This window comes from Gouania willdenowi, chromosome 15, assembly GCF_900634775.1.
Source record: "Gouania willdenowi chromosome 15, fGouWil2.1, whole genome shotgun sequence".
NCBI lineage: Eukaryota > Metazoa > Chordata > Actinopteri > Blenniiformes > Gobiesocidae > Gouania > Gouania willdenowi.
The window spans coordinates 553,033-577,120 of record NC_041058.1 but is presented as its reverse complement, the minus strand read 5'-3'; the positions used below and the strand labels follow the sequence as shown (position 1 = coordinate 577,120).

Below are 24,088 nucleotides of genomic sequence, written 5' to 3'. Positions count from 1 at the left end.
AACTGAAGACATCAACACGCACGTGTCCATCACTGATCAGAATCAAGTCAAAGTAGAGGAAACTCAGATCAGAAAAACATAATGTCTACATGTTTTCCGGGGGTCAGTGAACGCAACATTAGCACTGACCTAAGTGACGTTGAACGTTTTTCTTCTCAACTTTATTTAAAACAATGACAAACTGCGCACGCACCTTAAACAGGAACAGCGGAAAGAACAAAGGATAATTATCAGTTTATCACTAATAATGTTGATTAGTTATTAACAGCTATTAATACATTAATCATTACAAACCCTCTGTTTTAGGAGCTGCGTGTTTTAACTTTTTAGTCCCTCAGCGGCTCACGTAGCGTGACGTCACAGCGTCATGTGACAATAACACATGATTCCTGATGAGCCGCAGCGCGGGAAATTCTGGTCACTTCATAGCGTCTGCGCGCGTGTCTGTTGTTGTGTAATTATTGTTGTGTAGTGGTTGTTGAGATGTTTTGTGAAAAAGCTGCTGAGATGATCAGAGATCTACAGAGAATGAATGAAGGACAACTGCCAGCGTTTAACGTAAGACACACAACGTTTGTTGTACATTGTGTAGTGTAAGTGTTACATGTGTGTGTATTGTTAATTGTGTGTATTACTGAGTAGTAAATTGTGTGTATTAATAATTGTGTGTGTGTGTAATAATTGTATATTGTTAATTGTGTAGTAATGTGTGTGTATTATTAAATGTGTATTATTGTGTAGTAGTGTGTATTGCATTATTAGTGTGTGTTAGTGTATAGTGTGTATTATTGTGTATTGTATGTGTTAGTGTATAGTGTGTATTATTGTGTATTGTGTGTGTTAGTGTGTATTATTAATTGTGTATTGTGTGTGTGTTAGTGTATAGTGTGTATTATTGTGTGTGTTAGTGTATAGTGTGTATTATGAATTGTGTGTGTTAGTGTATAATGTGTATTATGAATTGTGTATTGTGTGTGTTAGTGTATAGTGTGTATTATTAATTGTGTATAGTGTGTATTATGTATTGTGTGTTAGTGTATAGTGTGTATTATTAATTGTGTATTGTGTGTTGTAGGAGGACGGCCTGCGTCAGGTTCTACAGGAAATGGAGTCTCTGTATGAACAGAATCAGACTGATGTGTGAGTCAGACCATCATTGCTCCTCCTCTTCCTCACCTGACAGGAAGTAGCTGTGAGCAGACGTTGGTGTAAACAGGAAGTGGTGTGTGTTACAGGAACGAGGCAAAGGCTGAAGGTCGAGCTGACCTCATTCCATCCATTAAACTACGACACACATGTTTACTGAGGAACCAGCGCTGTGTGAGCGCCTACCTGTGAGCACACACACACACACACACACACACACACACACCTCTGTGTCATGTGACTGTCATGTGACTTTGGTCCAGGTACGACCGCCTGCTGAGGATCAGAGCTCTACGCTGGGAGTACGGCAGCGTGCTTCCTGCTAACGTTAGATTCCACATGTGTGCAGAGGAGGTGAGTGACATCACTTCCTCTAGACTTTCACAGTAAAGCCACTCTTCAGTTTTATTTTGAAAGGATCAGTTCCTGTAGTCCGCTGAGTAGTGGCTAGTTGGCAGTAGCTATCACTCTCGTGATATCATAAAACGTGATTTTCTAATCGCAAAGGCTGTGATTTTTTATTTCTTATTTAACGTCCTTATCAGTTCTGTTGCTGATACTACCAATGCTGCCTGTCAGTAAGAACCCACATGTGGAGCTGACTGATGGGAGGGGCTACCGTAGACAGTGCTGCCTTGCTTCATGAGTAGGCGTGTCTGTAGACTCTATTTGTTTTTCCATTGATGTAAATAAAAGGTATCAATAAGAGTAGTAGTACAGTAGTATACCCATCCATAATGTTGAAGAGGTAAAGCCACAGATTTGTTTGCTTTATTGTTGTAATCTGTGCTTTAAAATCTACAGCTCATATTTATTTAAAGTTTAAATAAATCTCAAATAGTTTATGATTGATTTTTTGCTCGTGTTCATTGAAAAACACATGACAAGAGGCCCTTGAAAAAATAATCACATTAAATCGCAATATTGAGGAAAAAAATTGTTATTAGATTATTTTCCGAAATCATTCATCTCTACTGTGGTGTCTTAAACCAGCTGGTGATCGTGTTAACTGGTGACTGCGTCTGAAGGTGGTCATCAGATAACACAGGCACCAGTTTAAACAGAACAGCAGTAAGTTGATCCATGATGTAACATCAAACAACTGTTACCATGGAGACAGGCTCACAGTAACAATCAGAGATAAAGTGTCAGTGAATGCACAACAAGTATTGATTATTGATTTAGTGTGTGTGTGTGTGTGTGTGTGTGTAGCTGCAGTGGTTCTCTCACTATAAGAAGTCGTTGGCGTCCTTCATGCGCTCACTTGGATCAGACGGTTTAGACGTGACACAGGACGTGAAACCTCCCAAAAGTCTCTACATACAGGTACACGCACACACGGTGACATGGTAACAAAGGCACTAAGCTCCGCCCTCTCCCCAGGTGCGTTGCGTTAAAGATCACGGTGAGTTTGAGATCGACGATGGGACGGTGATTCTGCTGAAGAAGAACAGTCAGGTGGGCGGCGCCTCCGTCGGCTGCACATGATTGGTGCTAACGTGCTAATGCCTGTTGTTGTCGTCCTCAGCACTTCCTGCCGCGGTGGAAATGTGAGCAGCTGATTCGTCAGGGCGTCCTGGAGCATGTGATGTCATGAGGCAGCCCCATCCAATCAGAGCAGAGCTGTGGTTCTTATTGTTTAATAAAGTGATCGTTTGTCATTCGTAATCAAACTTTATTAACAAATGAAGAGAGACTCCAGGCTCCACCCACTGAGCCTCCCAGGCACATCATTGGTCCCCTGATGTAAACAATAAACAGGAAGTGGTCATGGTTCTAATGCAGCGTGGACCACGTCTGTCAGTAAACGCTGCAGCGCCACATTTTTGTCCTTCAGTGAAAACATGCGACGCTCCGCCTCCTTCTGACGCTGCTCCGTCTGCTGCAACGCCCCCAAGAGGGCGGAGTTATCCTCCATCAGAGCCTTTAGCTGTGAGCTCATCGCTGCGCTGTTAGCTAGCTGTAAACAAGTAAACAACCTCAAACACAACACGGATGAACAAAGTGTGTGTGTGTGTACCTGTAGTGTGTGTGTACCTCCTCTCTCAGCTCTTGAACCCTCTCCAGTAGAACACTCCTCACTGCCTTCAGTTCACTCTCTAACTCCTCTGTTCTCTGATGCAGAGCTGACGCTGCTTTCTCATACTCACCCTGAATGCAGCACAGTCACCTTTAACCACAGCACAAACACAGATCTGACCTCTGACCCACCTGCTTCAGGTTCTGCTGTTGTAGCTCCTCCTCCAACCTCTGACTCCTCCTCTGCTCTGTCTGCAGACGTAGCAGCAGCTACACACACACACAGTAGTAGACGTGGGCACACTGATTTATAAAGATAGACGTGGCATGAGGAAGGTTATTTTTATTATTCAGTTGATATTGTTTTTAATGTGGGCGTGTCGAGGGTGGGACAGGAAGTGAATCACCTGTGGGCTGTGATTTCTATTCTAAACGTAAAGGTGTGAGCAGGTGAGTTCTGACCTGGTTCTGATCCTCTGATCGTCTGATCTGGAGGTTCTGCTGCATCACTTTCTGGACCTGGAGAGACTTCACAGCTGTCACTCTAGCCCCGCCCCCTGATCTGGTTGTTCTTCCTCGCACAGGTGTGTGTGTGTACCTCTCTCTCAGTCTCATGCAGCTTCTCCTGAAGTGCCACTAGTTGGTGGGTGTGGCTAAGTTTATCCTGATTGACAGACTGAAGTTTTAACTGTAGAAGCTCCGCCTCCTTTTCCACAGCATTTAGACTCAGTTGAAGAGAATCCACCTGTAGATAGTCAGTGTGTTACACAGTGTGTGTGTGTTACAGTGTGTGTGTTGTTGACCTTGTGTTGTTTGTCCTCAGCGTCTCTCTGCAGTGTGTTTTTTTCTTCTTCTAGTTTTCCTAGTTTTGAATTCACGCGCTGTAGCTCCGCCTCCAGCTGACTCTGACGACACAGCTGTGACCAATAAGAAATGCCAAACTAGTGATGCAACAATAGCAGCCAATCAGAGAGAGAGTTCTGTTGCCATGACAACGACGTGTCCTTTAATGTGAGCAGGTAATTGTTAAGATGACATCAATAGAGGTATAAATAAAGGCTGTAAGCCCCTCCCACTGGAGGCACTAGAGTATGAAACTAGCAAAAACTGTCTTTAATGTTTAATAGACTAAAGTATCCTGATTGGTCAAAACCATTCTAAACATTAATAAAGATAAACAACCTCAACACAGACTATGTGTGTGTGTGTTGTTGACCTTGTGTTGTTTGTCCTCAGCGTCTCTCTGCAGTGTGTTTTTTTCTTCTAGTTTTCCTAATTTTGAATTCACGCTCTGTAGCTCCACCTCCAGCTGGCTCTGAAGACGCAGCTGTAACCAATCAGAAGCAGGTGTGAGAAGGGGCGGGACTCCAGAGGACACAAAATCCACCCTCTACACATGCCCCTAGTACGAGTTAGTGTGTAGGATTGGTCCAGCCTTGTCTCACCTGCTCCTTAAGCTCCACCTCTCTCTGTAGCTTTGCCTCCTGCAGTTGTTTTACCTGAAACAGCAACGAGGACGTCACCTTAGAGTCACATGACCTGAGGCTGTAAGTAAAGCACCACCCACTCACCATCTCCCTTTGTAGCCCCGCCCACTCACCATCTCCCTCTAGAGCCCCGCCCACTCACCATCTCCCTCTAGAGCCCCACCCACTCACCATCTCCCTCTAGAGCCCCGCCCACTCACCATCTCTCTCTGTTCTACCAGGCTCTCCTGCAGCTCCTGCTGGTCGCCGTGGAGACGAGCGCTGAGCTCCATGTTCCTGCTGCTGAGCGTCAGCACCTCCTCACGGTACCTGAGATTCTGTGGGCGTGGCAGTGGGTGGAGTGAGATGTCTGTGACTCCGCCCCCAGCCCTGCTCTGGAGCTCACCTCTGTGTGAAGCCTCTCCTCCTCCTCTGAGATGCTCCTATGCTCCCTCTGGAGCTCCTCCAGCCTAGCGCTGTAAACATGTAAACAACATGTAAACAAACAAACATCAACTGCTGTAAACATGTAAACAAATGTGTTTTCACCTCCTACTGTGTAGCTCCTCCTCCAGTCGCTGCACCTCCTGCTGAAGGAGGCGGAGTCTCTCCTGCAGGGCGGAGTTTTCTCCTCTCATTTCCTCCAGCTGAGTCCTGCACACACAGCTCAACCAATCACATGACAGGAAGACCTGCAACTAAGCATCTGATTGGGCGACTGACGGTTAAGGCGGGACATGCACAAGCAACATCGATTCGAATCAGCGTCGGCCAATGACAGGGCTTGATTGGATGAAGGGGCGGAGTCACTGCAGGAAACATGTCTCATGCAGGAGGCGGCGTCGGCGAGGGGCGGAGCAGCAGCGGGGTTCACACCTGCAAGGCTCCTCCTCCTCTAGCTGCAGTACCAGCTGCTCCAGCTGCAGCAGGTGGTGACGTAGCTCCTCCCTTTCCTCCTGTGTCGCCCTGAGGGAGGTTAGCTCCTCCTCCATCTCCAGGATCTGGGAGGAGAGCTGAGAGCAGAGCTGGGCATAGCTCCTCCTCTCCTCCATCACACACTGTAGCTCCTCCTCAGTGATAGAGACACGCCCACCCTGAACCAGCCGCTCCCTGAGGAGCACACAGGTCATGTGACCCAGACTCTCCTCCTGACAGAGTCGTATAGAGAGTAACAATGGCAGCTCATGGAGCCTCAATAGTTCCAGGAAGTGATTAGTTTCCTATTGTAGCCAATGAAAATAGAGCGGTTTGTGATGCACTTTTGAACAGTAAGACGTTATTATTATTATCAGTGTATCTAAACCCATTAACGTGTGCATTAGGGCATGTTACTGGATTATCTCCCGCTAAACTAGTACATTTAATTTTTTGTATTTTCATTTTTTATTACTATTATAATTTTTTTCATTGTTAGATACACTGCTAATTTTTTCTTCTTAGAAAATGAAAGGGGAGTATTATGTAAAATCATGCTATTATGTCATTCCCTCATTAAAAACATTCCTGGAGTGTTGCCTTGGTTCATTCATGTATGTTTGAGTCATCTTTAAAAACTCTGACAGCATTAATTTTAGATGTAAATATGCCTGACTCCTCCTAGGAACGCCCCCACCTCCTTTCATCACCAGTCGAGTTACTGCCCACCGCAGAGCCCCTCCCGCACAAGTGTGTCAGTGTGTGTGTGTATAACAGACCACTATTTAGTCTGGTGACAGTGTGTGTCAATACACCCATCCATAGGGTGGTAGTGACTGTAGTGTTACGCTCTGAGTCTGATCATTCTGTGATTGGACAGAATACAACACTACATGTCACGCAGACGGTGCCACTACACATAACTACTGACATTAGGTAAGTTTAGTGAACGTTAGACACGTACACGTGTGTTAGACTGGTGTGTATGAATTTAGAAGTGATCCACCCCCCATTGTGTGTGTGTGTGTGAGACAGATCTCCGTACGTTAGCATTGCTCACTTTGATAATCATTCTAATGTATTGCAACAATGTAAAAATGTAGAAAGTATCCAAATACAGCCACAGAAAAACAGAAGTAAACATCATCCATGCGTGTTTGTATGAGTACCGAAGGGGGCGTGTTCATGGGCGTGTCAGACAAGCTTGGAGTTTCTTAAAGAGACAGAGGGTAAATTGAAGCATCATGAACTGTGAGCTACAGAGGGAAATTTATTTTTTTAAGTTTTTTTAAAATATTTGCTCTTATATTTATATTTATATTTATCCTCTCTGGTTCGGTTTGAAGCCAAACATTTTACCTCCTTTTTCAGAACGATTGGAGCATCCCATACAGCACAGCAAACTGTATGACAAGTTATTAATATTTCTGATATTTATTTAATGAATTTATCTTGGTACATAAGTGCATAGTAAAAATCTAATGTCTATTTTTATATATGTATGAACATAATAAATATGTTTTCAATGTGTCCTGTCTTGATGTGGTGTTTTTTAATGACCTTTTTTATAAAAAAAAAAAATCAAAGCAATACATCCTTTATATAATACATATTAACACATTTTTAATGTTGGCCTTAATTATGTCAAAAAAGCAGGTAAGCTGTTTACACTAATTATTAATACAAAATTACATTAGGAACAAAAACTATTTATGAAACTACATAAACATATATTGTATATACACATACATATGACGGTGTACTGTATAAATATTGTCAATCAATGCAGTTATTGATGACAAATTACCAAAAATCCCTGTGATGTCACTAGGAATCAATGTATTCAAATGGTCCACCAATAACTTCAGGAAACAAATTCAGTCTTACATGAATCACGTGACGGACCCTACACCCTACACCCTACACCCCCTACAGACTAAGTGCTCTTCAGATGTAATGTGTTTAGGGAACAAATGATGAAAAGGTAGAATTAAGACAGTTTGTGATACCGTTACATCATCAATCATTTATAGCAGCTGAGCTATATTGCTTTTCAAAATGTTGCATTTTAAATTAAATAATTGATACCGTATTTACACTTGAGGGCGACCGTGGCTCAGGTGGTAGAGGTCGTCCTCTGACTGAGAGGTTAGGGGTTTGATCCCAGTCTATACCGGTCTGTGTGTCAAGTGTCCTTGTGCAAACCCAGTAGTTGACTAGCGCCTAGCATGTTAGCTCAGTCTCATTGGTATGAGCTGATGCTGTAAAGCTTTGAGACTACCTCAGTGTGGGGATAAAACGCTACATAAAACATGTCCATTTACCATTTTACACTTAAAGACATTTTTGCTTCCCCACGACTAAAGGACTTCTGGGTAATTCCCTTCATCAAAGTCTGCTTGAATGCACACTTCACACAGGTGCATATGAAGGACGCATAGTGGGCGGAGTTAAAGCACACCTCGTATGATTGGGACACCATACGCAATCGCACCCTTCAGTGGGAGGGGCCTAAGGGTGGGTATTGGGACGCAGCCTAACGCTCACTGTCAGTCTGTGCCTCTACAGACAGTCAGTTACTGACTCACCTGACCAGCAGCACTTCCTGGTTCATCCTGAGCTGTAGCTCCGCCTCCAGCTGCTCCTTGTCAGCGCTGAGGGTCTGGACCAGGTGAGAGAGTTCCACAGCAAAGCTCTGTTCTAGGTCAGAGCGCTCCCTCTGGAGCCTACACACACACACACACACACACATTAATACAACACACACAGAGTCACAGTGAGCCATCAGTGACCCTGTCAATGTGTGTGTGTGTTGTATTAATGTGTGTCACTAACCTGCGTTCCTGTTCACTGCTCAATGATGATGATGATGATGAACTTTTCTGTAGTTCTTTTTGTAGTTTTTCTACAGTTTCCTTCAAACGTTTCACCTGAAGATCAGAATCACACTTCTGCTCCTCCAACTCACTGATCTCCATCTAACGCGCACACGCACACGCACGCACGCACGCACACACGCACACACACACACACACACACAACTTTCAAGGCTCTAAAAACAGATAGTAGCTGTCGAGGCAGTGATGGTGTGACACACCCACCCACACACACACACACCTTAAAGGCCTGGCTGATCTCTTTCCGTTCCACCTCCATGCTCTGCCTCATCCTCTCTAAAGTGCGTTCGTAGTAGTTCACCTGTAGGGGCGACAAACAGGTAATATCACAACCTGCACACGTTTATTGTACATTCATATCTGAGCGTACCAACGTGTGTTCTACCAAATTCAATATTTATCTAAGATCAGGTCTGATCTGATGTAGATAATCTGATTGGATTAGTGAAGCAGCAACATGTGACTGAAACTGAAAATAATTATTGAACTAACCTCAGCTCTCATTTAAACACATTTATCACAGGTATACAGAAGAACTCAAATGCAACACAGGAAGGAGTAGGAAGAAACTGAAATATCTAACAGATTGAATAAACGTGCCCCAAACAAAACAAGGAGGATAACTGAAATATTCCCCAATCGGATTTGTTTATTAAAGGAACACAGATTCCCCACTTTGCAATCAGAATCAGGAACTCTTAATAATTTCAATGAGCTTGAAAGTCTCTCTTCACAGGTTGACAATCTAGCAAGAGACTGACTGAACTGAGGGAGTATATATAACCTCCCCGACTTGACGAGGGAATGAGGAGCAGCTGTGGAGAGCAGGAAAACTGGGCAGGCAGGAAAACATGGACAGGAACAGGCAAAATCAAGGAACAGGGAGTGACTAAATAAGCAGACTCATGACAGAACCCCCCTCTCAAGGGACAGCTCCTGCCGTCCCAACAGCAACCACCACACCGGGAGGGAGGAGGGGAACACGATGGAGGGTCAGAACTCCTCAGAATGCCCCGAACCACCCTCCGAACAGACAGAAGAACCACCACTCGATTCCTCCACAGAACCACTGTTGTCCAGCTGGTCATCCAAGGCCGCAGGAGGAAGGACAGAAGGCACCCCAGAACCAGATCGGCCAGAAGCAGTGACGGCCGCCGAAGGTTGATCCGGATGCTGCTCATGGAAGGCTCGAATGAGACGCGGGTCCAAGATAAACCTGGCAGGTACCCAACATCGCTCCTCAGAACCATACCCCACCCAGTCGATTAGGTATTGGAGTCCTCTGCCACGGCGCCTGGAACGGAGAAGGCGTCGAACCGTGTATGCAGGTTCCCCATCAATCTGACGCGTTGGTGGTGGAGGAGGTAGGGCGGGAGCAAGAGGACTTTCATGGACAGGTTTAACCTTCGAGACATGGAAAGTGGCATTAATATGCATGGCCCTGGGTAACTTGAGGCGCACAGTCACAGGGTTGACCACCTTCTCGATTTCAAAAGGACCAATGAACCTTGGAGCGAGTTTCTTGGACTCAACTCTAAGAGGGAGATTCTTTGTGGAAAGCCAAACCATCTGGCCTACTTGGTATACAGGAGCCTCAGAGCGGCGGCGATTAGCAGAAGCAGAGTAACGATGTGCTGAACGGAGCAGGGCTTTTCGTGCCTGTTTCCAGGTCCTGTGGCAGCGTTTGATGAAGGCCTGAACAGATGGACAAGATGCTTCTTTCTCTTGGGATCGAAATAAGGGTGGCTGATACCCATACGCACATTGAAATGGTGAAAGGCCTGTGGCCGTACTTTGCAGAGTGTTATGCGAGTACTCGACCCACAGTAACTGTTGGGACCAGGAGGACGGACTTCTGGAAGCCATACAATGCAAAATGGTTTCCATCTGTTAGTTAATTCTTTCGGTTTGGCCATTTGATTGAGGATGGTATCCTGATGACAAGCTGACAGTGGCTCCTAGAAGCGAACAGAACTCCCGCCAGAAAATGGAGGTGAATTGTGGGCCCCGATCCGAGACAATATCAGTAGGTAGTCCGTGCAGACGAAAAATATTTAGCAACATAAGTTGGGTGGTCTCCTTCGCCGATGGAAGTTTAGGAAGAGGAATGAAATGAGCCATCTTACTAAAACGATCAACGACTGTCAGGATGGTGGTGTGTCCGTCAGAAGCAGGTAAGCCGGTAACAAAGTCAAGGGATATATGGGACCAAGGTCGATGAGGAACAGGTAGGGAATGAAGATGTCCAGCAGGTGCTTGGTGTGTAGGTTTTGACTGATTGCATACAGGACAGGAATTGACAAAATCTCTGGTGTCTTCATCCAGGGAAGCCCACCAAAACCTTTGCCGCAGGAACTCCTTAGTATGCTGGATACCAGGGTGACATGTGAGTTTAGAACTGTGGGCCCATTGCAGAACATCCGACCGGAGATGTTGAGGAACAAAGAGAAGGTTGTCAGGGCAGGTGCTGGGTCCAGGACTGTCCTCCAGAGCAGCTTTGACCCGTTCCTCCACATCCCATGTGAGGATGGCAACCATGTGGGAGTTGGACAGGATTGTCTCGGGTTCTGCAGTGGAGACTTCCGAGGTGGAGAACTGGCGGGACAGCGAATCCGGCTTAGTGTTGCGAGAACCAGGTCGATAGGACAGAGTGAAATTGAACCTAGTGAGAAACAGAGCCCACCGGGCCTGCCGAGAGTTGAGGCGTTTTGCAGACTGAAGATATTCCAGATTCTTGTGATCTGTCCATATCAGAAATGGCACCTTGCTGCCTTCGAGCCAGTGTCTCCACTCCTCCAAGGCCAATTTAACTGCCAGCAGTTCCCGATTACCAATGTCGTAGTTCCTCTCTGCCGATGTTAACTGTCGAGAGTAGAAGGCGCAGGGGTGCAGCTTCTGATCATCAGGTGCTCGTTGAGACAAAACCGCCCCCACAACTACATCAGAAGCGTCGACTTCCACCACAAACTGCCCTTCAGGATCCGGAACCCTAAGAATGGGGGCAGAGGTGAAACGCTTCTTTAGTGACTTAAAGGCCTCCTCCGCCTCTGAAGACCACCTGTAGGGTACTTTGGAGGAGGTAAGTGCTGTGAGTGGAGCAGAAACCGAACTGTAACCCTGGATGAACTTTCGGTAAAAGTCTGTGAACCCAAGGAAGCGCTGTAACATCTTACGGGACTCAGGAACAGGCCAGGACGCAACTGCTTCTACCTTGGAGGGGTCCATGGAAATGCTTTCCTGACCAATGACATAGCCAAGAAAAGCAACAGATGGGGTATGGAACTCACACTTTTCTGCCTTGACAAAGAGTGAGTTTGCAAGCAGGTGTTGCAGGACGGATTGGACGTGATGAACGTGTTCTTCCTTGGACCTTGAGAAAATCAGGATGTCGTCGAGGTAAACAAAAACATACTGGTTTAACATGTCACAGAGAACATCATTAACCAGGGCCTGGAAAACTGCGGGAGCGTTGGTGAGACCGAATGGCATAACCAGATACTCGTAGTGTCCAGTAGGAGTGTTAAAAGCAGTCTTCCACTCATCCCCTTCCCGAATTCGGACCAAATGCGTAGGTCAAGTTTAGTGAAAATGACCGCATCCTGCAGGAATTCAAATGCTGATGAAATGAGCGGAAGAGGATAGCGGTTCTTGACAGTGATGTTGTTAAGCCCTCTGTAGTAGATGCACGGCCTTAGCGTCTTATCTTTCTTCTCAACAAAGAAAAAACCTGCTCCAGCGGGAGATGAGGAGGGCCTGATTAAGCCTGCAGCCAGAGACTCGTTGACATACTTTTTTCCATTACTTCTCTTTCAGGTCCTGACAGGGAGTAAATACGACCACGAGGAGGTGATGTTCCAGGTAGCAGGTCAATGCTACAATCGTACAAACGATGTGGAGGAAGTGAGGCAGCCCTAGTCTTACTGAACACCTCTTGGAGATCATGATACTCCTCTGGCACTCCTTGTAGATCAGATGGAGGACCAGAGGTGTCACTGCGTAGTAGAGCTGGTATAGCTTGTTTCAGGCAGATCTGATGGCAATACGGACTCCAACTAATAAAGGAACGCGTAGACCAGTCGATATGCGGGTTATGTCGGAGAAGCCAAGGGAACCCCAGAATAACAGAATGTTGTGGAGTCTTCAGGATGTGAAACTGGACAGTCTCATGGTGCCTGCCAGCCAGTACCAGATGAACAGGAACTGTGCGATGTGTGATAGTACCCAGGAGTCTGCCGTCCAGAGCATTAGCAGGAACAGATGCTGGAAGAGGAACGCTTTCGATCTCTAATTGTTGGGCCAGGTTTTCATCCAAAAGGCAAATATCAGAGCCTGAATCTATTAAAGTAGCCAGGGTGTGAGGACCACTTTTGAGCAACAGGCGAGCCTGGAAGTGGGGTCGTTTGATAGGGGATGGTGTGGAGGAAAAACTCATCAGTACTCCCCTTTCTACTGATGAGCGTGCCCCTTTTACAGGACATCTAAAAACGTAATGGCCGGGCTTTCCACAATAAAGGCAGAGATTTCTCTGGCGACGATGTTCTCGCTCTTCTGGCGAAAGGCTGGTTCGGCCCACCTGCATAGGCTCGGGACCACCATCGTGAGGAGCCGGAAAGTGGTTTACTGGAGGACGTGGTCGTGGAACAGGAAGTTGCTCAAGAATTCTGTGCCTATTTTCCTGCCGTCGGGCTTGGATACGACGATCCAATCTGGTGGCAAGCTCTATCAATTTATCAAGAGATGAGGGAAGGTCATGTGAAACCAGCTCATCTTTGATGTAGTCATTCAGACCCAGGAGATAAGCATCCGTTTGGGCAGCGACATTCCACTGGCTCTGAAGGGCTCGGGTCCGGAAATCAATAGAATAACCAGAAACAGTGCGGGTCCCTTGTCGCATCTCTAGTAGACCTCCCCCTGCATTCGGACCTAAAGAGGTTTCACCGAAAACCTTACGAAGTTCATCCGCAAAGGCCTGGAAGGAAGAACAAGCAGGTGTCTGTCGCTCCCACTCAGCCGTTCCCCACAACCGAGCCCTTTCAGTAAGATGATTTATGGCAAAAGTCACCTTGGCTCTCTCGGTGGAAAATGTATGTGGTTGTAGGGCAAAGAGTATGGAGCAGTTTGTCAGAAAAGGATTACATCCTTCAAGGTCACAGTAACTGCCAGCTGTTGGATCTGAGCAGACAGAGTAGCAATGGTTTGATCACTAGCTGCAGCCGACTGACGAACATCAGAAGTAGCAGATTGTGACTGAGCCTGATGTTGCTCCATACACTTCTCTAGTCTGTCTAGCCGCTCAATTGGGCTTTCCTTCTGTGATGCTGAGTTCATAGCGTGGCTAGATTGTACTATCACAGGTATACAGAAGAACTCAAATGCAACGCAGAAAGGAGTAGGAAGAACTGAAATATCTAACAGATTGAATAAATGGGCCCCAAACAAAACAAGGAGGATAACTGAAATATTCCCCAATCGGATTTGTTTATTAAAGGAACACAGATTCCCCACTTTACAATCAGAATCAGGAACTCTCAATAATTTCAATGAGCTTGAAAGTCTCTCTTCACAGGTTGACAATCTAGCAAGAGACTGACTGAACTGAGGGAGTATATATAACCTCCCCGACTTGACGAGGGAATGAGGAGCAGCTGTGGAGAGCAGGAAAACTGGGCAGGCAGGAAAACATGGACAGGATCAGGCAAAATCAAGGAACAGGGAGTGACTAAATAAGCAGACTCATGACAACATTATTAAAACTAATTTAACAAAATAAAATGAATTTTAAAAAGCCTGTCACACATGCGCACACACACACGCACACACACACATGCACAGTAAACCTTAAACTTCATCAGTAATGAAATGAATTATAGGTGAAATTGACTAAAGGCATAATAAACACATTTAAGGGACAACATTTATTCATATTCATAAACATCAGATATCCGTGTGTCTCCAGGATCTCTGTTGTGTAGTTGTTCTCCATGCACACAGGGGGGCAGATGTCTCCTGCTCAGTAGCTGATGGTTAAATGAGCTCCTTTAAGTCCTGTTTTCACGTTTATAAAACTCAACTTTGTTTATCTCCTCCTCAGATGTGAAGACGATCATTTTCATCTTGGAAAAGTTTATTTCCTTGTTTGACCTCAGTGGGCGGAGCCTCCATAACAGGAGGGCGTAACATGTTAATGATGATTGGTCAGATACCAATGTTTGAAAAATCACACGTTGTTCCTGTTCATTGTGAACTCACATTTACACACGTTAACACACAACGGACTAGTGTGTGTGTGTGTGTTACCTGAGTCTCCAGTGTGATGTTGAGCTGTTGTAGCTCCTCTTTGTGTTTCTGTTCCAGCTGTTCCACCAACAACTCAGTGTGTATGCTGATGCCTACACACACACACACACACACACACAGTTACACATATCTTCACACACACACACAAACACACAGGTGTGTGTGTTTCTCACCTGTCGTGTCAGACGACTGAAGGATTTTACTGCTGGGAGATGAACTGCGCTTCATTTTAGATTTGTCTTAAAACACATATACACACACACACACACACACACACACACACACACACACACACACACACACACACACACACACACACACACACACACACACACACACACACACACACACACACACACACACACACACACACACACACACACACACACACACACACACACACACACGGTGTAATAAGGAGTGCCATCTGAACTCTGTGTGTGCGTGTGTGTGTGTGTGTGTGTGTGTGTCCACCAGTAAGACCTGAAAGGCTGGTCTTGATGACTTAGTTTTTCTTCTACAGCAGTCGCTCCTTACTGCTAACACACACACACACACTTGTATGTCAGATTACCAGGGTCAGACTCTGTGGTGTGCAGTAGTTGTGTAGTTGTTGTGTGTCTCTTCCTCTGAGCTCTGAGCAGCTCTAACTCTGAAGTCAGTTCATCGTTTCTGTCACGAAGCTCCTACACGCGCACACACACACACACACACACACACACACACACACACACACACACACACACACACACACACACACACACACACACACACACACACACACACACACACACACACAGTGTGTAAGTTGTGTAACTGTGGCCTTGGTTTTCCGTCCAATCAACACAAAGTATCTCAGGCACACAGAAATTCAAACTGTGTAAATGTGATCACATGATCCTGTTTTTCAGAATAAAAGCCTTACCCTGTGCTTACACAGGTCTTTTCAGAATAAAGGCTCACCCTGCATTGCAGCTCGTAGTCTTTGATGATCTCTGAAAATCGCTCATGGCTCAACGCTGCTTCAGCCGGGTCCACACTGTCAAACTGACCAATGGAAACACAGGGAGAGTCAGAGAGCCAATCAGACGCAGCAGGAGAAACAACAAGCCACCAATAAGACAGGAAGTGACAGGAAGTGACAGGAGATATGCTCATTATATTATTCATGAGACACACAACACCCGCAGGTACACACATTTGAGATGTGTGTTATGGGTGATAGGTTCACGACCCGCTATGATTGGTCGTATGGTTCCATAGAGCGCCCCCTATGGAGAAGTGTTGAAGCTGCTGGTTCTTTAAGGTAGGGGTTCTCAACCTGAGGGTTGTGAGACACTGGGAGGGAGCCACCGGATGCCTTCAAGAAACTAAGAAAATTTTCTGAAAAATTTTAGCCCATTTTTGTTTATTTTTACCATTTTTCTACAACTCCACCAAACTCACCATATTTAAATCTATTTTCATCACTTTTTCTTGTCATATTTTTGTTCCTTGTATTTTTGCTACATTTCTCTCATTTCTGACACTTCTACATCACATTTTAATGACTTTTTTACACATTTTTTCCACTTTCCAGACATGTTCAGCACTTATAAACCATTTCTACCACTTTTACACCTAATGTCACATATATTTACCTATTATTGTCACTTTTCACCACTTCTTCTGTCTGTTTTTATCCACTCTAATTTACAACTTTTAAACAATTTCTATGGTTTTTAAATCCCATTTCACCACATTTTCCACCATTTTGGTCACTTTGAACCATTTTATTAGTGATTAAAACCAGGATTTCCATCTTTAAGATGACTATAATAATAATAATAAACGTTCCTGGATAACAGTGGATATTATTCAGATGAATAAATAAATGTGGTTATCACAGATTCATAGAACAATAGACCATCATTTACTGACTTTATGGATGGACCCCAAAAATCTCTCCTTTATTCCCCCTTATAGATGGTCCTGTCTCCACATGACTGTTCTTCAATGTTCATGTCTGTGTTCAACCACCTTCAGCTACAGTGGAGGTCCCTGCTCTCTGGGACCTTTATTTTGGAGGGTCCCCACTCTCTGGGACCTTTATTTTGGAGGGTCCCCGTTCTCTGGGACCTTTATTTTGGAGGGTTGTGGCCTGAAGTTGAGAACCACTGGACTAAAGGTGTGTGTGTACCTGCTGTAGCTCCTGCTGTAGCTTCCTTCCTGTCTCCTGTGTGTGTCTCAGCTGCTCTTTCATAGAAAGAACTTCATCCTGCAGACGGACACACTCCTACACACACACACACACACACACACACACACACACACACACACACACACACACACACACACACACACACACACACACACACACACACACACACACACACACACACACACACACACACACACACACACACACACACACACGCAGTCTTCTGTGATGTCAGTTCCTTTTAATTTTTTTGCTTTGAAATAAAATTACATTTAATGATTTGAAAAAGTGAACAACACACACACACCTGTGCAGTGTTGCTCAACTCTCCTTGTAGCTCCGCCTCCTTCTCTCTCAGCACTGTAAGCTCCACCCTCAGACTGTGACTCTGTAGCTCCGCCTCCTTCAGCAGTTCCTCCCCGTCCTGCTCCGCCCAGCACCGCTGAGCCCTCAGCCTATCACGGTAGTCCTGCTCCAGCTCCCTGCCAATCACAGAGCAGGAAGGGCCAGCCGGCGTCTGATTGGTTAGTGGTTCATCAGAAGGTTTTACTAAACCTACACATTTGATTAACTCAGGATTTCCATGTTATCCTGGATTAGTTTGGTCCACAACACAGAGTCTGACATTCATCTTAACCTGTGGGTGTATCATATAATCTGGTCATCATGTAATCTGGTGTCTCTAATTCTGTCACAGATTTAGGATTAACATCAACCCAATAATAACACTTCAGATTGCAGACTAGTCACAGGATAACATGACGACCAGTCTGACCCTAACACTAGTGCTCTGATGAGTGTGTATGGTTACGCCGCTCACTCAGCACACACACACACACAAGATGCTGATTGGCCCAGTAGGGGGACAATAACAACACAAGCCACACCCACACCAGATTTATGCCCAATCAGAAACAAATTGAATTATTTGTGTCAGATTGACACAGTTATCCTTTTATCCAAGATAAATTAATTCCAGCTCAGAGCTAACCAATCACCTCATGCGGCTCTGGTTCAGCGTCTCCATGCTCGTCTGCCTCTCGTCCAGCTCTTTAATCAACTGCTGGTTCCTGACCTCAGCCTGGTCCAGATCAGCCTTCAGTTTGTCCCTCTGCCTGCAGGCGGAGCCACTCACATCACTGACACACACACACACACACAGAGTTAGTGCCTCCTTGTGGACCCCCAGAGAACAGACGTGTCAGACTTACAGCAGGTGTCTGATCTCTGTCCTGTAGCTCACTAGCGCCGCCTGGTGGGCAGGGCTTCCTCCGACCAGCAGCTCATTGTCCAGAGCCAGGGTGAGCTCAGCCAGGTGGACCCGCTCGTCCAGAGGGAAGTCCAGACTCTGAGGACATGGGACAGGCTCTATGAGGACCAGTAGGACTAGGATCAAGGTCCAGGTCCAGGACTGGTTCTAACCTGTAGTATCTGAGCTCCATCCCTAATCCCCTCCTCTGTCCACACACACAGAACCTGGTCCGGAGCCGTGAAACCCGAGCCGTCATCGAGCTGACTGAGAACCTTCAGACCCACCATGGACATGGGAGCAGGACCAGGACCAGGACTGAAACCAGTCTGAGCCTGAGGACCAGAACCAGGAGGATGAGTCCAGTCTGAGCTGGTTCTGATGGTGGGCTCACTGCAGCTCATCCTCTGTGAGTGTGTGTGTGTGTGTGTGTGTGTCAGGTGCAGGGGGAAATCAGTGGACGTGGCCACGCCCACATGCTGTGATTTGATTGGCCCAGGAGATCATGTGACTCTAGAAAGAAAATGAATGAATATGGGCATGTCTCACTGTGTGCAGGTGGTCCTTCCTGAAGGGGGTGGAGCAAGAGAAGGGGGCGGGGCCGTGGATGCTGATTGGTCCATCCAGGTCAGACACATCCTGACACACACACATACACACACACAGTCATTAATGTTACAAAACTCTACACACACACACTGACTGTTGTTTACCTGTCGTTCATCACGTCCTTCATCTTCATCTTCATCACCATCACCTGCACAGGAGTGTGTGTGTGTGTGTATACGTGTGTGTGTGTGTGTGTATATGTGTGTGTATACGTGTGTGTGTGTGTGTGTGTATATGTGTGTGTGTATACGTGTGTATATGTGTGTGTGTATATGTGCGTGTGTATATGTGTGTGTGTGAGACATGCACCCCCATTATAACAGATTCATGTAAACACAGAGATTAAAGAGTCACCAGTTATAACGATGACCAGTGTGAGTGTAACACCCCCTAGTGTAAACTAACAGCTGCTCTTTAACAACAGGAAGCAGAGTCACTAACTAAACCATCACCATCCTGTTCGTTACATCCTACCTGAGCGCTGTGGTGGAGTTGTGGGAGCGACGTCTTCATCAGACTTCAGGCTCTGCAGAGGAAACATAACAGTGTGTGTGTGTGTGTGTGTGTGTGCGTGTGTGTGTGTGTGTGTGTGATGGTCACGCTGAGGGGATTACTGCAGCCTTCCACCTCTGAGCGTGGGAATAAAAGCCTTTAAACTGGTTGATACACCAGTGTTAAATTAACACCTATATTATCGTACGACTGAATTTAACAATAAAACTATAACACTAATCATAAATTAAATATGTAGTGTATGTTTTACAGTACATACACAAATATAAATATGATGAATGATTACAAATGTCATTGATTATAAATTAACTTTTAAATGAATTGAAATGTTTTCCTGAATAAATTTAAACTGCTTTGAGCATCCTGTGCTGTCCTTTCACAATAAGAGTGAGTGTTGTTAGAGCTCAGTTTAATATAAACACAGAGGACATTCCCAGGATTCCTGACGGACCACAGAGACCACATTCCTCCTCCCTGCTCCAAGCTCACTGCAGCTTCCTGTCTTTAGTACGACTCAGCGTTTAATTCATCATCCAATGACTTCTTCTTCTCTGACTCTGGAATGATTTACCTTTTAAGATTAACTTTACATAACTTTGTTCAACTCTTCACATATGAAACAAAAAAAAAAAACACACAACGTACAACACACACACACACACACACACACACACACACACACACACACACACACACACACACACACACACACACACACACACACACACACACACACACACACACACACACACACACACACACACACACACACACACACACGTGTGTTCCTGGTTGTGTTGAAGCAGTTCACTGATCAGCAGACATTAAAAAGTCCAGCATAGGTTCACGTCCCTCACTAGAGTGGTTCTCAACCTTTTTAGCCCCAAAATAAAGGTCCCAGAGAGTGGAGACCCTCACTGTATCTGAACATTACACTTACATTTATTTATTCATCTGAATAATATCCACTGTTATTATTATTATAATCATCTTAAAGATGGAAATCCTGGTTTTAATCACTAATAAAATAGTTCAAAGTGACCAAAAATGGTGGAAAAGGAGGTGAAATGGAATTTTAAAAACCATTGAAATTGTTTAAAAGTTGTAAATTAGAGTGGATAAAAACAGACAGAAAAAGTGGTGAAAAGTGACAAAAAATAAGCAAATTGGTAAAAATAATGATGAAATATGGTGAAAAGAGGTTAAAAGTGACAATAATGGATCAATATATGTGACATTAGGTGTAAAAGTGGTAGAAATGGTTTATAAGTGATGAACATGTCTGGAAAGTGGAAAAAATGTGTAGAAAAGTCATTAAAATGTGATGTAGAAGTGTCAGAAATGGGAGAAATGTAGCAAAAATACATTAAATGTAGCAAAAATATGACAAGAAAAAGTGATGAAAATAGATTAAAATATGGTGAGTTTGGTGGAATTGTAGAAAAATGGTAAAAATAAACAAAATTGGGCTGAAATTGTTCCTAGTGTCTCACAACCCCAAATGGGTTCCGGACCCCAAGATTGAGAACCACTGTGATAACCGATGTTGATACTGATATTTTTTGGAATGAATTCTGCAGATTCGTTAACGTGTTGTAAAACGCAGACATGTAATCATTACGTTCTCTGTAACGCGTCATATTTATTCATAACAATCGTTTTTAATGAAACAACCAGCAGCATGTGTTTAGAACACAGTGTACGTGAGGATTAAAACACTATTTTATAAGATCCAATCATTGTGTGTCAGAGGAAAGAATCACAGACTAAATCCAGTGAATATTTCTACACTGACTCTATGATCAGACGTCTATGTCTGTGATATCTATGGTCCATCAAAGGAGGAGGAATGATTGATTAATTGATTCTAAGCCTGATAATGTGTTGTTGTTGTTGTGTAGTGTGTGTTACCTCTACACTGTCCACAGACGAGGACCGTGGGACTTTAGCGGGGGACGAGTCACCCCCCCCCACTGAGCTGGAGCTTTCTGATGACTCTGAACGCCTCTGACCATCAGGTTGGGAACGCCGGCCGTAACGCTTCCCTCCATTCACACACTTTGGCTCCACCTCCTGAGGACCCACTGAGGAGGGGGCGGGGTTTATTATCATCAACCATCACATCGACGGGGATTCAAACTCACAACCTCACCTGGATCAAAGTAACTGCTGTCATCACTGAAGTCCAATGAGCAGGAGAGGGCGGAGACTAGGGCGTCTTTGAAGTCTAAGAAAGACACCTGGAACACACACACACACACACACACACATACACATCAAAGTAAATGTACAACATGACAGAAAAATACACAAAACAAAGAACACATTTTAAAAAATACAAAAAAGAAAACAGAAAATAGTACAACATTAATATATCAAACTATTCCAAAATAACACAAAACAAAAACAAACATTAACAGAATGAGAGAAAAACACAATAAAAAGTATTTGTTCTTTTCTGTGTTAATGATTAGTCATTATTCTAAATGATGACATCATTAATAATAATTAATCACATGGCCCATTGTTGATCATTATAATGTTTTATTTTCAACAATCAGAACAGTCAGGTAAACATATGAATTTTTATTGATTATTGAAAATGAGAGCAGAAAAGTGAACATGCTGTTAATTTAAACTGAAGTGTTGGACTTTATTCATTAAATGTTGTTACCTCGTTTGTTTATGTTTATAATTAATTTATAGATGATTCAATTATAATAAACATCAGCAATCTATAAATGTTCACCTGTGCTGTACAGTACCAGGGATTCATTTACCTCACTGTTAAATGACTATTATTTTATTATCATACGTGTGTGTGTACCTGTGTGTGTGTGTGTTGTATTAATGTGTGTGTGTACCTGTGTGTGTGTGTGTGTTGTATTAATGTGTGTGTGTACCTGTGTGTGTGTGTGTTGTATTAATGTGTGTGTGTACCTGTGTGTGCTCCTGCAGCAGTGTGTGTGTGTGTGTGTGCTCCTGCAGCAGTGTGTAGACCAGTGTGTGTGTGTGTGTGTGCACCTGTAGCAGTGTGTGTGTGTGTACCTGTGTGTGCTCCTGCAGCAGTGTGTAGACCAGTGTGTGTGTGTGTGTGTCCAGCTGTAGTTTCCTACACAGGTTCTTCAGATCGTCTCTGTTCAGTAACCCTGACAACGCTGAGTCACATGATTCAAACTCACACCTGAGCTGAGCCTCGTACTCATCCTCCATCACCTGGAGCTAACACACACACACACACATTAATACAACACACACATTAATACAACACACATACACATATTAATACAACACACACACACATTAATACAACACACATACACACATTAATACAACACACATACACACACACACACATATTAATACAACACACACATTAATACAACACACATACACATATTAATACAACACACACACATTAATACAACACACATACACATTAATACAACACACACACACACACACACACACACATTAATACAACACACACACATTAATACAACACACATACACATTAATACAACACACACACACACATTAATACAACACACACACACATTAATACAACACACACACACATTAATACAACACACATACACATATTAATACAACACACACACATTAATACAACACACATACACACACACACATATTAATACAACACACATACACACATTAATACAACACACATACACACACACACACACATTAATACAACACACATACACATATTAATACAACACACACACATTAATACAACACACATACACACACACACATATTAATACAACACACATACACACATTAATACAACACACATACACACACACACACACATTAATACAACACACACACACACATTAATACAACACACACACACACACACACACACATATTAATACAACACACACATTAATACAACACACATACACACATTAATACAACACACATACACACACACACACATATTAATACAACACACACATTAATACAACACACACACACACATTAATACAACACACATACACATTAATACAACACACACACACACACATTAATACAACACACACACACACACACACACACACACACACACACACACACACACACACAAACACAAACGCACACACGCGCACACACACACACGCACACACACACACACACACACACACCGTAAACACGAGTGTTTCCGAAGCAGCTCTCGGCTCTTTCCGGAGACTCTCTCGTGCACACCAAGCTTCACCATGGGAACCAGAAGCGCGTGCGCGGGAACCAAAGCTCGTGCAGCAACACAAACTATTTTTCACTTTTCTTTGTTGTTTTCTTGTCGTTGTTCGTCCTTCCGGTCCGTTAACTCTCCGGTACCTACGAGTGTCCGTAGGTGTCGGTACCCGGTGGTCAGCACCGGTCAGCCCCGCGCTCTGTATTCCTCCACTCCGGACTCTGTAGTTCCGGTAGTAAACGGTAACTTACGGTAACTGTGCGTCGGAGGTATTGACGGTCCGTCGGTAACTCACCGCACGGACTGGCGGTAACGGAGTAGAGCACCAAGCGACCCCCGGACAATCCCGAGTTCTACCGAAAACTGCCGAACAAAGCCGAAGGTTGTTGAGAAGCCCACCGAACTCAGCGGGGGTTTCCGGTTTCACAATAAAACACTTTAATAACATTTGTCAAGTTTAGTTAAAACTTTGCTGTGTTTTCTCTCTGTGGCAGTGATCAATCAATATAATCAATCAATCAATATAATACACAACAGAAAAAAAGGAGGAACCGC

At 44.4% G+C, this 24,088-nt stretch overlaps 3 protein-coding genes across 5 annotated transcripts in view; 1 reads left to right on the top strand and 2 right to left on the bottom strand.

Moving 5' to 3' along the window:
- Window positions 1-373: 373 nt before the first annotated feature.
- gins1 (GINS complex subunit 1 (Psf1 homolog)) lies at window positions 374-2,807 on the top strand. Its single transcript, XM_028468564.1, has 7 exons — window positions 374-558; window positions 1,076-1,140; window positions 1,236-1,334; window positions 1,410-1,500; window positions 2,359-2,472; window positions 2,530-2,604; window positions 2,675-2,807. The coding sequence occupies exons 1-7, from the start codon at window positions 484-486 to the stop codon at window positions 2,741-2,743; spliced, it is 588 nt and encodes a 195-aa protein (XP_028324365.1). The 5' UTR covers window positions 374-483; the 3' UTR covers window positions 2,744-2,807.
- Window positions 2,757-23,612, bottom strand: ninl (ninein-like). Of its 3 annotated transcripts, XM_028468509.1 has the most exons (31): window positions 23,484-23,612; window positions 22,360-22,533; window positions 21,464-21,551; window positions 21,223-21,395; window positions 19,273-19,324; window positions 18,903-18,946; window positions 18,739-18,828; window positions 18,363-18,524; window positions 18,152-18,288; window positions 17,939-18,079; window positions 17,248-17,422; window positions 16,920-17,015; window positions 15,704-15,787; window positions 15,315-15,426; window positions 14,914-14,979; window positions 14,741-14,832; window positions 8,664-8,744; window positions 8,382-8,524; window positions 8,135-8,272; window positions 5,508-5,741; window positions 5,181-5,285; window positions 5,038-5,107; window positions 4,853-4,969; window positions 4,611-4,664; window positions 4,382-4,492; window positions 3,969-4,082; window positions 3,764-3,910; window positions 3,628-3,684; window positions 3,358-3,435; window positions 3,184-3,297; window positions 2,757-3,106 (listed from the first exon to the last, which is right to left on the bottom strand). In XM_028468509.1, exons 2-31 carry the CDS (start codon window positions 22,522-22,524, stop codon window positions 2,915-2,917), a joined length of 3,432 nt encoding a protein of 1,143 aa, XP_028324310.1. In that variant the 5' UTR covers window positions 22,525-22,533; window positions 23,484-23,612; the 3' UTR covers window positions 2,757-2,914. The 3 variants fall into 3 exon arrangements, with proteins under 3 accessions (XP_028324310.1, XP_028324308.1, XP_028324309.1); XM_028468507.1 differs by lacking the exons at window positions 3,969-4,082; window positions 21,223-21,395; window positions 21,464-21,551; window positions 22,360-22,533; window positions 23,484-23,612 and having other exon boundaries at window positions 19,273-19,917; XM_028468508.1 differs by lacking the exons at window positions 5,508-5,741; window positions 21,223-21,395; window positions 21,464-21,551; window positions 22,360-22,533; window positions 23,484-23,612 and having other exon boundaries at window positions 19,273-19,917.
- The window catches only part of tjap1 (tight junction associated protein 1 (peripheral)), a 34,955-nt gene continuing 19,398 nt past the window's right edge, over window positions 8,532-24,088 (bottom strand). The window contains exon 11 of the transcript XR_003675629.1: window positions 8,532-8,587. The gene's annotated coding sequence lies outside the window, so the exon portion shown is untranslated. The remainder of the gene's footprint in view (window positions 8,588-24,088) is intronic.